Here is a 13752-nt window from a genome sequence, read left to right on the forward strand (position 1 = left end):
AATGTGATCAAATGAAAATATCACGTAATTTGCAAAAAAGCATTTCATTTTTATTTTTGGTCAAATATGCCAAAACAGAACTGCAATATGTTTTATGATTGTATACATATTTATTATTATTTGTCTAATGTCATTAATTGATAAAACACTAATCATGAAATCAATATTTTAAAATGCAATCAAATGAAAATGTAATTTGCAACAAAGCATTTCCTTTTTTCTTTTTTTTTTTGTCAAATAAGACAACACAGAGCTCCATTAATTAAAATGTGGATGAAAAATAGCTTTGTATGATTTATATATATTATATAATGTACAGTATTTTCCATTTTATTTTTTTCTGGAATCTGTGTTTTATGATTTAGTACATATTTATTGTTATGTGTCTAATGTAATTAGTTGATAAAATTCTAATAATTGAATTTGTACCAAATCATTTAATGTTTATTATTTTGTCAAATAAGACAATTCATACATTGAAATGTGAAGTAAAAAAAATCTTAGATTTGTTTTTTTAAATATTAGCATCAGTGCTTTACAAATTTACATTTTAGTCATAATTTCTTTCCAGTTTTGGTGGTTTGTCATGAAGATCTTTGCAATTCAGTATGCATTTGACAGTAGTTTTTCTCAAATGATACGGTGAACAGGTTTGAAGTGACTGTCAGTGCTTTAGATTCATGCTACTGTACATGACCAGCAACTGTGGCAGATCTGTTATATGATATTTTGTAAAGATGACCACTTTCTGTGTTTTCATTTGTCTGTAGGGAAGCTGTCCATGTGATGGAGCCCCCAAAGCAGCGCCAGCGCCAGAACCCAAACCTGCCCCTCCATCTGAGAGCGACGAGAGTGAATTAGGTATGTTGACTCTAATATCTCCTTTAATATCTTTTGTTTGCTCCTCATATGCTATCTTGACATGCCATCGCTCTGGCCTTTTTTGTGGGATTGGTAATAGCTCTGAACTTTCACTAAACTTTTCCAGCTATTGCTGATGTCACCTGCCTCACGATTTCTCGCTCTATGGCAAAGTGCGACATCAGCTTCATTTTTGATATTCAAACTAGCGCAATCAGTAGACAATGTAACCCTATATGAAGCTCTAAAATTAAGCTTTAAAGCCACATTGAAGTCTGTTTTGCAGTATCTTGGAAAATAGAGGCTGAAATCTTTTGACTCTAGGGGTAAAAAAAAGAGAAGCTTTTGCGTCTACCTAAAGTTCTGAAAGTAAAGAAGCTGTTCAAAGATGCAATAGTCACTGATGTTTTGTTAGTAACCATTTGAACCTCATTAAAGTCTGTATACATTTACATTTAGACATTAAGCTGATGCTTTTATCCAAAGTGACTTACAAAAGAGGACAATGGAAGCAATCAAATTAAACAAAAGAGCAAAAACGTGCTATGACAAGTCTCATTTAGCCTAACGTAGTACACGTATCGAGGGTTTTTTAAATTATATAATAAATAAGAAGAAAATAGATAGAATAAAAAAAGAAAAAGCAAGCTAGTATTAGAGGCCTCAAAATAGATAGCTAGAATACAACAAGAACAGAGAAGCTAGTGTTCGTATTTTTTTTTTTTTTTAAGAAAACAAGTAGTAAGTAAATTAATACAGTATAAGTCTGAAAGGGCAAGTTTTTTTAATTTTTTAAAGAATAGATCATACAAATTCATCACTGATTGAGGTGCACTACTCTTCAAAACCGTTCGTAAGATTTTTTATGTTTTTGAAAGACGTCTCTTATGCTTCCCAGGACTGCATAAACACCATAAAAACATAAATATTGTAAAATATTCTTATTCAAAATAACAAAAAAAAATGTAAAATTAGGAAATACTTTTACTATTTAAAATAACTGTTTTCTATGTGAATACATTTTAAAATGTAATTTATTCTTGTGATGCAAAGATTAATTTTCAGCATCATTACTCTAATCTTCAGTGTCACATAATTCTTTAGAAATTATTCTAATATGATGATTTGCTGCTCAAGAAACATTATCAGTGTTGAAAACAGTTGTACCGTTTCATTTTTTTATGGAAATGGTCATAAAAAATGTCAGGGTATTTTGATGAATAGCAGCTGTTTGAAATAGAAATCTTTCAGAACATCATAAATGTCTTTACTGTAACTATTGATTCATTTAATGCGTTCTTGTTGAATAAAAGTATTGATTTAAAAAATAAAAAAAACTAGTGACTGCTGTAGTGTATATATTATGTTGCAATCCCTAAAAATGCTACCAGCTAACTGGCCAGTAAAGCTTGACTCTGCAATTGCAATAAATTTTTATCTAATTTCTGATTTGGTGTGTTTTATTATTTGCTGATGTCTACTTAAACTGTTACGTGAACTTATCTGGCATTAATTTCTCCAGAAATTGACGATGAAGGAGTGATTGAACCTGACACAGATGATCCTCAAGAGATGGGCGATTTTGAAAACCTGGAGGTAACTGCAGTGAACACAATATCAAGAAAAATCAACCTTTTCCATAATATTTTGAGATGAGAGTTCATTGTACTATAAAAGTAGACTGGAATGTGCAAAACTTAAAGCTTTCTCCTGAGTCTAGAAAGACCATTTATTGAAGTTTGTACTTTGTAAATCTGAACAGATTTTATACTTGCCGACTTTAGAAAAACTCTGCATCATACACTAAATGACTGAGGATTTTAGATTACCAGACTTGCAAGCCATTCTGGCTCAAAATATTAAACATGTTTAAGTTTATTATCTGGTTAGACCATCATACAATACGTGATTTTCTATGAAATCTATCAACTGACTCTGACTTCGAATGATTAGTGTCAACTTCTCCAGACTGTAAATCCGTGCAAAAAATCTGGGCAAAAGTCGTGTGGTGTATGCCAGCATTGAGCTACCAAAACGTTCCAAACATAATTAAAGAGCTGGGGTTAGAAAAGTTAGTGTGCATGTGCATAATTTTAGTAATTATGAACAAAATATTTGAACAGGTAATTGTACTCTTACTAATACTAATTACATAAATAATGATTATTAGTGGGTTTCCACTCAAAAGATGCCACAATTGCCGCAATGTTTGAGAAAAAAATTCATTCATTTTGGGCTGAAAAAAAAACAAACAGAAAAAAAGTCCTGCTAAATCCAAACCTGTGAACCTGTGTACATAGATTTTTCAAAGGTACAGTAGCACAAAACGGATCAGATTGAGGGTGAGAAACTACATTAAGCAAGTCTTGACTAACATTGTAATTTGACTGGATTAGACTCCTTTAAATCAATGGCACTTTTTAAACAAGACATCAGGGGCTTTCGCACCACATAGTTCTAGGAACTAGCCAGCATGGTGGTTCATAGAGAATCAGTTTCCCCCTCAGGCTTTTCCTGGTTACGTTCGCACCGGCAGCAGGACAGCGACGTCTTTATATGTGTGGCATTTACAAACATCAGCAATGGAGCTGTTTTTGTGGGTGTTTTTATACAGATTGATCTGACAGCTGAATAAATAATCATTCCGTTAATGTATGGTATGTTAGAATAGAACAATATTTGGTCGAGAAAATCTGGAATCTGAGGGTGCAAAAAAGTCTAAATATTAAGAAATTTGCCTTTAATGTTGTCCAAATGAAGTTCTTGGCAATGCATATTATTAATCAAAAATGAAGTTTTGATAAATTTACAGTAGGAAATTTACAGAATATCTTCATGCAACATCTTTACTTAATATCCTAATGATTTTTGGCATAAAAGAAAAAATTCTAATTTTGACCCATACAGTGTATTGTTGGCTATTGTTGGCTATTGCTACAAATATACCCATGCTACTTAAGGGTCACATATAAATGCACAATTTATGCGATCAAAAGAGCGTGAAAATCTGACTAAATGTCCTGTGACAACATGCAGTGTTACATATCTTATAGGCTGAGAAAAGACTAGTCACTTGCGTCACTAGTAGTTCCTGTAGAACTGTTTTAGACCCGACTCTCAAGTAGGACTCCAAACTGAGTTCCTAGAACCAATTACGTTCCTAGTTCCTGCCGTGCAGACATGGCAAAAAGCGGGAATGTCCCCCAGTAGTTCTAGGAACTATAAAAAAAAGTTCCTTCAGTGTGAAAGCCCTATCTATTGATGCAATGACTTTGGTGTTATTCAAAATACTGTTATAATGAACCGTATGTGCTTGTGATTAAAGTTTCTGAAGTCTTTCATCAAGCTCCTAGTGTGAAGTTAAATTATGTTAAGTTAAAATGTTTTTTAATGTCAGGTCACAGATGAGATGATGGACCAGGCCAATGAGAAGAAGATGGAGGCTATTGAAATGTTGGGAGATGGTGAGCTGCCTTATAACTGAAATTATGAAATCTGTATAATGTAGACATAGTTTAGGTTTCCTTCCAGTTTATGATAAAATAATGGGGTTCAACAATGCTTGCAAACTTTTCAGGTGATCTACAGAAAGCTCTAGACCTCTTCACTGAGGCGATCAAACTCAACCCGAAACTGGCCATTCTGTATGCCAAAAGAGCCAGGTACTAACCGATCCCTGTTTTGGTTTTTATCCACCTGGTTTGACTGGCTGTTGATTCCCTTTGTCTGTTTGTGTCTTTCAGCGTATATGTGAAAATGCAGAAACCCAACGCTGCCATCAGAGACTGTGACCGAGCCATCAGCATCAATCCAGACTCAGCCCAGCCTTATAAATGGAGGGGAAAGGCACACAGGTAACACAGCACAGCTAGATTTTCATGGAAGAGGTCTGATTTCTGTTTGGACACTTGTGTTGCACTCAGTGCTTTGCTCCTGATAAAGATCTCTTGCGCTTACAGGTTGCTTGGCCACTGGGAGGACTCTGCTCGAGACTTGGCAATGGCCTGTAAGCTGGACTATGATGACGAGGCCAGTTCCATGCTAAAAGAAGTCCAACCAAAGGTATCTGTGCTGAACTTGTTTATGACCGTTCCCCAAAGACATATGAGTTGGTGTAAGTCTTTTTTGGTGAACAGTTATGTTCTTTTGCCATTTGGAGTACCCTCCTAATTTAATAATATAGTCATACCAATGGTTTCAATTGTAAGTTTACACTACCAGTCAAAAGTTGGTGAACAGTAAGTCGTCTCTTCTGCTCACAAGCCTACATTTGTTTGATCAAAGTACAGCAAAGAAACAGTAAAATTAAGAAATATTTTTTTATTTTAAATAACTGTTTTCTATTTGAAGATATTTTAAAATTAATTTTTTCCTGATTTCAGCATCATTACTGCGGTCTTCAGTGTCACATGCTCCTTCTGAAATCATTCTAATATGCTGGTTTGCTGTTCAAAAAACATTTATTATTATTATAAAACAGCTGATTCTTTGAGGATTCTTTGATGGATGGAAAGATCCAAAGATCTGCTTTTATCTGAAATAAAAATCTTTTGGAACATTATACACTTTTTTTTTTTCATTATATATCTTTTTTTGGGAATGACATTATAGAAATGAATACTTTTATTTAGCAAGGATGCTTTAAATTGATCAAAAGTGCTAAAGAAATGTTAAAAAAAAATTTCCAATTCAGATAAATCTTCTGAACTTTCTATTCACCATCAGTTTTCTACATAATAACAATAACATTTTTTTTAGCAGCAAATCAGAATATTAGAATATTTAATGACTTTAATATTTTAAAAACATCAAAAGTGTTTTTATAAATATCATGAATTTTCATCATTTATTTGGCATTTTTAAATTACTTTCTGAACTTGATTTTGATTCAGTCATGATAGATTACATGGGTTTCTTATATAATTTCCTGTTTTATAGTTTTCATGTCACATGGCAACAAAATGGCTTCCCTCGTGTTGAATATATATTGTACCATAATTTCATAATATTGAATTCCACTTTTAATGTTTTTTTTTTTTAAATAAATAAGTAAATACATGTGGACACATTTTCACTATAGCTTACATTACTGACCCAAATACACCATCGCTTAAAGTTTAGGGTTGATAAGGCGTTTTAATGTTTTTGAACGTAAAATCCTAAGCTCACAGAAGCTACATGTATTTTATACAAATAAATTAAAACAGTATTATTGTGGAATTTAATTCAAATGTGAAATAACTGTTTTCTATTTGATTAAATTTTAGAATGTAATACATTCCTGTGAAACTATTTATTTTTTCAGGATTCTTTAATAAATAGAAAGTTCAAATGAACAGCATTTATTTAAAAAAACAAATGTCTTAACTGTCAGTTTTGAAAAAAAAAAAAAAAAAGTGCATCCTTGGGAAAAATCCACAAAAATAAAATCTTACTGACTCCAAAATCTTAAGAAGTAGTGTATATTGAAAATATACAATTTATATCTTAAAATAGCATTTAAGTGCTAGTGATTGATTGAAAATCATTACTAATATTGTGACACTGCAAAATAATGGTTATTTAAGCTTGAGTACATTTGTGGAAAGCAAACTGAGTGTGCAGAAACGTCGATGTATCTCATGTGATCCCACCTCTCCCTCGCAGGCCAACAAAATCATTGAGCACCGGCGCAAATATGAACGCAAGCGTGAAGAACGAGAGATCAAAGCACGGCAAGAACGAGTGAAGAAAGCGAAGGAGGAGCACGAGAGAGCACAGAGGGTAAGAAATCTATTGATTTGCATCTAGCCACTGAATCTGTATTTTCTGCTCATTCAGTCCTGTTAATGTGCATCTGTGTGTGCAGGACGAGGAAGCCAGACAACAGTCCGGAGGGGCACGTGGAGGATTCCCAGGATTCCCTGGTATGTACTATTAAACTATACATGTATGTAATACGCCATATTGATTTGTCAAACATAAGAGAGAGAACTGCAAGCATAAAGATTAAACATTTTTGAAATTGTATCATTGATGTTAATATTTGTTGTGGTCCTATAGGAGGTGCTGGTTTCCCAGGTGGAGCTCCTCCGTTTGGAATGCCGGGACTTAACGAGTTATTTAATGACCCAGAGGTTCTCATGGCCATGCAGGTGAAGTTAACCACATACTGCTGAGCACCAGGAGCAAAGAGATAGTTCACCCAGAAATGAAAATTCTGTCATTAATTACTCACCCTCATGTCGTTCCAAACCTGTAAGACCTTTGCTCATCTATAGAAGACAGATAAAGATATTTTTGATGAAATCCAAGAGTTTTCTGACCCTGCATAGACAGCAACAACTACCATGTTTAAGACCCAGAAAGGTAGTAAGGACATCATTAAAATAGTCCAGGTTTAACCAAAATGTTATGTAGCTACGAGAGCACTTTTTGTGTGCAAAGAAAAGAGAAATAATTACTTCATGTCAGACTTCGACACACTGAAGTCTGATAAATTAATGAGTTTTCATTTTGGGGTGAACTGTCCCGTTAATCGCTATTACTATTGATCATATTTTGGGTTACTTGGTTTAGTTAGCAACCATATAGACCTTTTTTTTCTGGATAAATGATGAGTGCCGCATTACGAATTCTAACCTCTGATTGGATACACTTTTGTTACGGTCTCCATAGGAACCCGTTTAAATAGCGCCCATCTGTTTTTAATGTAGCTAATGTTCCTCTTATACTCTGCATTGAAATGTTTTCTTTCATCTTGAAAGTCTTTGGCTGTACATTGCAAGTTTTTCCTCAGTTGTTCTGATCAAACATTTTATGATATTGTGCTTTTTCTTCAACACCCTCATTTTTTCTGGTACAACACGTTTAGGCTAAGAAATAAGCCTGCCAGCTGTGTCTCTAGGAACTTTTAATGTCTTGGAAATCTTCATATAGCCTTTGACTTTCTAAAGTAATGCAAATATTTCTTCTCTATAGCTTTTGTGAGACTGCTGTTGACTTTGCCATATTTGCAACTCAACTTAAAGGTTGTATCAGCGATTTCTAGCCTAAAACATAAAGTGTCAAATTCAGCTGACCTTTCTTCACGATCCGCTCGCTGCCTGCCCCATAAATTGTCTGTGAAAAAACCGCGTCTCTCTGGTCAGCCTAGGGTCCGAGATATGCCAAAAAAAACAATCGGCGCTATCAACTATTCCACAGATAAACAAACCGTGTTCCAACCAATCAGCGTCAGGGGGTTCGTGTTGTGGACTTTCCTACTGGTGCAGGGATGTGAGGGAGGCGGAGCGAAAGTCCACAACACCAAACCCCTGACGCTGATTGGTTGGAACAATGTTTGTTTTTGCTATGGAATGGTTGGTAGTGCCGATTGTTTTTTTTTTTGGCATATCTCGGACCCTAGGCTGACCAGAGAGACGCGGTTTTTTCACAGACAATTTATGGGGCAGGCAGCGAGCGGATCGTGATGAAAGATCAGCTGAATTTTACACTTTATGTTTCAGGCTAGAAATCGCTGATACAACCTTAAGCACATGTATGGGTTAACTGTATGTATGTGTAGGTTTTAAGAGTTTCTAAAGGTTTAATTATCTTTTAAGACAATTTTGTTCCCAACCATACAAATAAGTGACTTAAAAAGAGCAACGTTGAATAGGGGTTGAATAATTATGACATAGCTGTTTTATTTAAAAAATCCTGGAATTCAAAAACATTACATTGTATATTGACATTATCACTTTTATATGCCAGTAATCTGTTATAGATGGATCCTCAGAAAAGCTTGTATTTGTAAAATATTGCAGTCTCTGAGGGGTTGAATAATTTTGATTGCAACTGTACATGATGGCAAATCATTTATGTATTCTGATTTTCCAGGACCCAGAGGTGATGGCAGCATTCCAGGATGTGGCGCAGAACCCCGCTAACATCTCCAAATACCAGAGCAACCCCAAAATCATGGCCCTGATCAACAAACTCAGCTCCAAGTTTGGCGGCCAACAGCCCTAAAAAGCCGAAAGAGTTCATGTCCAGTTCCAATACTCTGCTGTAGCTTTTTCTCACTCGGTTTCTTGCCATAAATTACAGACAGCACTTAGCTTATGAGCCGCTAGAGATAATGATTTTAGACAAGTCTGGACTGTGCTAGTGAACGCAGAAGAAACTACGAAAGAGTATCGGAACAAGACTAGAGATGCGAGATGTGCCGCTTTTTTGGGGGGTGGGTAGGGTCGCTTGAGTGACGCATGAAATACGAATTGGGTTTATTCCTTTAACGTTTCGTTGGGGCAAACTACATTGTGGGCTTCACTGAGGCTAACACAATTAGCACTTACGATCTACAATATCAGGGGTTTTGGATTTGAGAGCCTATTCTAGCTGAAAGTTGCTGCATTGACAAACTGGATTTAATAAACATGTCCATTCAGCAGCCAATCATTCCAGGGATTTAGCCTAATTATAATCACCTTCATCCATTAATTATGCTGCATAGCTTATGTTTGTGGTCTTATTGAGCTGGAGCAAGATCAAAACGGGGTCTACATTATATGAATACATATTCCCTGTCCAAAGCAATCAGTCAATCACTTCCTGTTTAGATTTCATGGGTGTTCCTTTTAAAGGTTTTTGGTTCATGTTTTTCTTTAGTTCTTTTATTTTTTAATTTGCTCTCCTCATCCTCAGTGTAACCTAACATTGTTTTCTGTCTCTCATAAATGCAAAAAAGTGAAAAATTACAATTACAAACAACTTTCTTATTGTGACGAATTTGCATCGTGTATGGATTTCATGATTTAGTTCAATAAACATTTTGGTTGTTGCAAATATAAGACGTCCTAATTTTATTTGATATAAATGGATAGTTCACCCAAAAAATTAATTGTGTTATCATTTATTTGCCCTCAGGTTGTTTTAACCTTTTGGTAACTAAACATTCGACGGTAGCCATTGGCTTCCATAGTATGGAAGAAAATAGTATGGAAGTCAATGGCTACAGCTTACCCACATTCTATAAAATGTCGTCTTTTGTGTTCAATACACTAGTAAGACTCCAGTATAAACTTAGTGAACTGACCCACAGTGGGAATTTAAAATTAGAGAAAAATCTAGAAATAATTGAATTTTTTCTGACTCTTCATTGCTCAAAATTTGAAGGAGTATTAGCTGTAGGTATGCACTTTTACAAATAAAAGTGCTTTGAAGGGTTCTTCAAGCAATGTCACAGAAGAACCATTTTTGGTTCCACAAAGAACTATTCAGTCAAAGGTTCTTCAAAAAAACATCTCTTTCTTACCTTTTTTTAATCTGAAGAACCTCCTGATGAAACAGAAAGGTTTTTTAGGTGTTAAAAGGTTCTTAATGCAACCATTTAGACAAAAAAGGTTCTTCTATGGCATCGTGAAGCACCTTTATTTTTAAGAGTGTGTACCTTGACAAAATATGCAAGGAATTTTAACAAAAAGTTTCTTAGATGGTAAGATCTTAGATGGTTACAGCTGTCAAAAATGAGTGAGAATTTTAGAGGCTCTTGCTTTGAATGACTTAAACGCATCTGTGGCAGCAGAATATCAGTCTCTCAGACTGTGCTGGTGTGATCTTGGTCCACTCTGCCATAGTTTGGTAACTGTAGTGGGTTTCTTAAGCCTGAAATGCACTACGTGATTTTTGCCCTGATTTTCCACCGACTTACAGTCTGGAGAAGTTGAGGCTAGTTGCTGAAAGTCAGAGCGAGTCTGCAGATTTGAGTTGACACATTCCATAGAAAATCGCGTAGTGTATAATGGTCACAGACTCAGATTTTTTAGCTTCAGACTTTGATTCCATCCAAACACGTTTGATATTTTCAGATGATTTTAGAACGCATATTGTTTTCATTTGTTATGCGTCTCCTAGCAGCAAGGCGCACGTTTCTGCATGAGTTTGTTGTGATTGGAGCTACTTCAAAGTCTGCTAGTGTATTATCCTCAGTTGTGAAGTGTATGATGGCCAGTTGTCCTCTGTCACTGTTTACAAAGTCGGTAAGTGTATGATGCCTAGTGTATTTAAAAAATCTGTTCAGATTTTAAGTCGTGTAGTGTATTCCAGCCTTTAGCTGTAACTTTGTCGACAAGGATTTTACAGTGATTTTCAAACTCTGGCCCGGCTCACAGCTTCCAAACAATAGCACAGAAATATTTGAGTTGTGTTTGAATAGAATACAAATACATAATAGAAACACTGGAACCGATAGAGCTGGATTTAGAACAACTTTATTAGTACTTAACTCTTAGAATGCTGCAAACATCACAGAAATAAAAAAAAACATCTAGCCTAACAATTTCAATGTGGACCATTTAGTTCTAGACAGGGAGAGAATGGTGACATTTAAAGAAAAATCCATCTCAGGAAATAAAATCCTGGATTTGAAGCACAGATGCTGCTAATGGCCATACCTGAAAAACAGAGGAAAAAAGATGAGTATTAATACAAGCGCAGACAAATGCAACCAATAAAAGACATGTCAGAAAATGTGGGATTAGAACAAGAATGTATTATCCTTCCTCAGTGATAAACATCTGGAAATGACAAATAATGGGGGAAAACAGAATTAATTCTAGCATGTATATTATACTCACTTCTGGAACTCCCACTCTCTGTTGTCCAGAGGACACACCTGTCTGGTCTTCAGCCAGCGGGAGATGCAGTGAAAGTGAAACGCATGCTGAAAAACCAAAAACACACAGTTATAACACTGCAAAACAGATTTTGGTTTTAATAAAATCAATTATAGTTGGCGAAGATGTTATCAAACTCACATTACAGACTCCCCAGGCCACTGTACACTCCTCTGATGTAGCTGACGCCTGATTGGCCTGACACTCTATACCTGAAGGAAGATGAACTAGACTTAACCGACCATGGCCACTCACTAAATAGCAGTTGGAAGTGTGTTAAACTAGAAACTAAAACTAGAATATAGTCAGGAGCTGATACTTACAGAGGTCCATAATGTGATTTCTGCAAATGGCACAGTTGTCCACCACAATGTCCCAAGCCCACAGAGCCACAGCATTCCACTACAAAAGAAACAGCTAATTTATTTTCAAGTGAAACTGGGGTTCAACCCAATGTAATTCCTAATTCATCAGGAAATAAAACAACTGTTACAGATCTACAATCTATAGTGTTTTCACGTTTCATCATCAATTGGCCATATTGGTGGCAAATGTCAATGAACGTAAACAATGCCACTGAACCGAATGAAACCTGCATATTTAGCTGTTTATTGCTGCTCAAAATGGTCAATTATCATCATGTTTTGGGCTGTACTAATCGGTCAGACCAGGGAAAACATTTGGAGTACTATAGTTATAACAAATCAAAGAAAAGAGTGCGAAAGCTGTCTGAGGAACAAAAGGTGTTTGTGGCTGGCCAAACTTAACCAGGATTTCCAGGGCAAGAAACTTCACAACATTTGTATTTGTTCTTATTTCCCGTCAGGTAGGTGAAATATTAAGCTAATATCTTAATTAATACAGCTCGTAAGTGTCTTTACCACCTATTAACTTTAGTTTGTCAAAATGGTAAGCCTTTACCTGCGTATGAAGTTCTTCTCTATATGATTTAGCAGCTTTCACACGTTTTTCCGTGGAATTTACACGGTAATATCATGGCACTTTCATACACTGAGGTATAAATTATTGCAATGTTCATTGTACTTAAACAGAATGGAACAACTCTGATGTGTGTTCAAAAAATTCAACACGACTACGCGTTGGAACGTCCCTGTTAAATCCAAAACGAACGAATGGAACGTTTAGAATCAGCCTACTAAGACTAAAACTGTTTGAATCGAAAGTTCGGAACGCGCTAATGATGTCAAAAATGAGCGTATCGGACGTTCTCAAAACTGTTCTAACTGAACGTTTAGAACGCGTCTAAATATGCTGTCTAGGTAAGCAACTCATTAGGTTTCTGAGTGACTTCTATTAGTGCTTTATTTATCTAGCGCTAGTGGCCTGGTTTAATAATCTCTCGGATTACGCTGCAGAATTTGCTAGAGTTCAAACCAGAGGCGTCAAGAACGCATCAATTACATGTTTCTACTTGATATCAGATTCTATATATAAACAGAACATATTAAAAGCTGACTGTGATCATAAAAAGAACGCAGTCAGGTGATTAACAAATAATGATGAGAGAGCAACGCCGCCAATGCTAACCGGGGATTATAAACACGCCGCTGTCAACGAGTTTCCTTTTTTAAAAAGACTTAATTTAAGCGGTTTAAATGTATATATACTTGATTTCAATACTTAACACTGACGTCTCATAACTGTACGTTACCTTTTTGACTTCAAAACGTTTTTTACTGGCTCCACTGTTAGCTCCACTCGGGGTGTCTACATCCATCGCGGCCGCCATGTTTGCTAATGGTGTGATCTCGCGAGAGTAAGTAAGATCGCATAGTTCCTCTCCTCAGTTTAAAAATCGATAGGTTGGCAATACAACAAAGCAGTACTGAGGGCTGTTTAGAATTCTGCTTATATTGAAACATAGTCATACATTTGATAAGTTGATTCTCTTAACATATACACAGTGAAGTAAACTCTATTTTAGTGGAGTGGAAAAGATTAGGTTCCACCGAGATTTGAACTCGGATCGCTGGATTCAGAGTCCAGAGTGCTAACCATTACACCATGGAACCAGTTGGGGCTTTAGCAAAATAGTTCCTTATTTAAAGAAACGCTTATATAATTGTAATCTGCGTAGTTCAGAATCTTCATCTGTATTAATTTGTAAGGAAATTCAGAACATTTTTTTAAATAGATTATTTATTTGAAATGACACATAGAATATGACACTGAAATAAATTGCACATTTAAGAAATTGTCTATTAAATTCGCATAGCTTATTTAAGTCAAGCAA

At 35.5% G+C, this 13752-nt stretch overlaps 2 protein-coding genes and 1 non-coding gene across 3 annotated transcripts; 1 reads left to right on the forward strand and 2 right to left on the reverse strand.

Moving 5' to 3' along the window:
* Positions 1-729: 729 nt before the first annotated feature.
* On the forward strand, positions 730-9674 carry st13 (ST13 Hsp70 interacting protein). The gene is made up of 10 exons (XM_073833536.1): positions 730-861; positions 2384-2457; positions 4259-4325; positions 4439-4523; positions 4605-4715; positions 4821-4923; positions 6508-6624; positions 6710-6767; positions 6904-6995; positions 8722-9674. Exons 2-10 carry the CDS (start codon positions 2434-2436, stop codon positions 8851-8853), a joined length of 789 nt encoding a protein of 262 aa, XP_073689637.1. The 5' UTR covers positions 730-861; positions 2384-2433; the 3' UTR covers positions 8854-9674.
* Positions 9675-11077: 1403 nt separating this feature from the next.
* Positions 11078-13272, reverse strand: rbx1 (ring-box 1, E3 ubiquitin protein ligase). The gene is made up of 5 exons (XM_073833537.1): positions 13171-13272; positions 11822-11900; positions 11640-11710; positions 11460-11545; positions 11078-11276 (listed from the first exon to the last, which is right to left on the reverse strand). Exons 1-5 carry the CDS (start codon positions 13246-13248, stop codon positions 11264-11266), a joined length of 327 nt encoding a protein of 108 aa, XP_073689638.1. The 5' UTR covers positions 13249-13272; the 3' UTR covers positions 11078-11263.
* A 187-nt stretch (positions 13273-13459) lies between these two features.
* On the reverse strand, positions 13460-13531 carry trnaq-cug (transfer RNA glutamine (anticodon CUG)). Its single transcript has one exon. It is a non-coding gene; the product is annotated as a tRNA-Gln (tRNA).
* Positions 13532-13752: the final 221 nt, after the last annotated feature.

Source organism: Garra rufa, chromosome 1, assembly GCF_049309525.1.
Source record: "Garra rufa chromosome 1, GarRuf1.0, whole genome shotgun sequence".
Taxonomy (NCBI): Eukaryota; Metazoa; Chordata; class Actinopteri; order Cypriniformes; family Cyprinidae; genus Garra; species Garra rufa.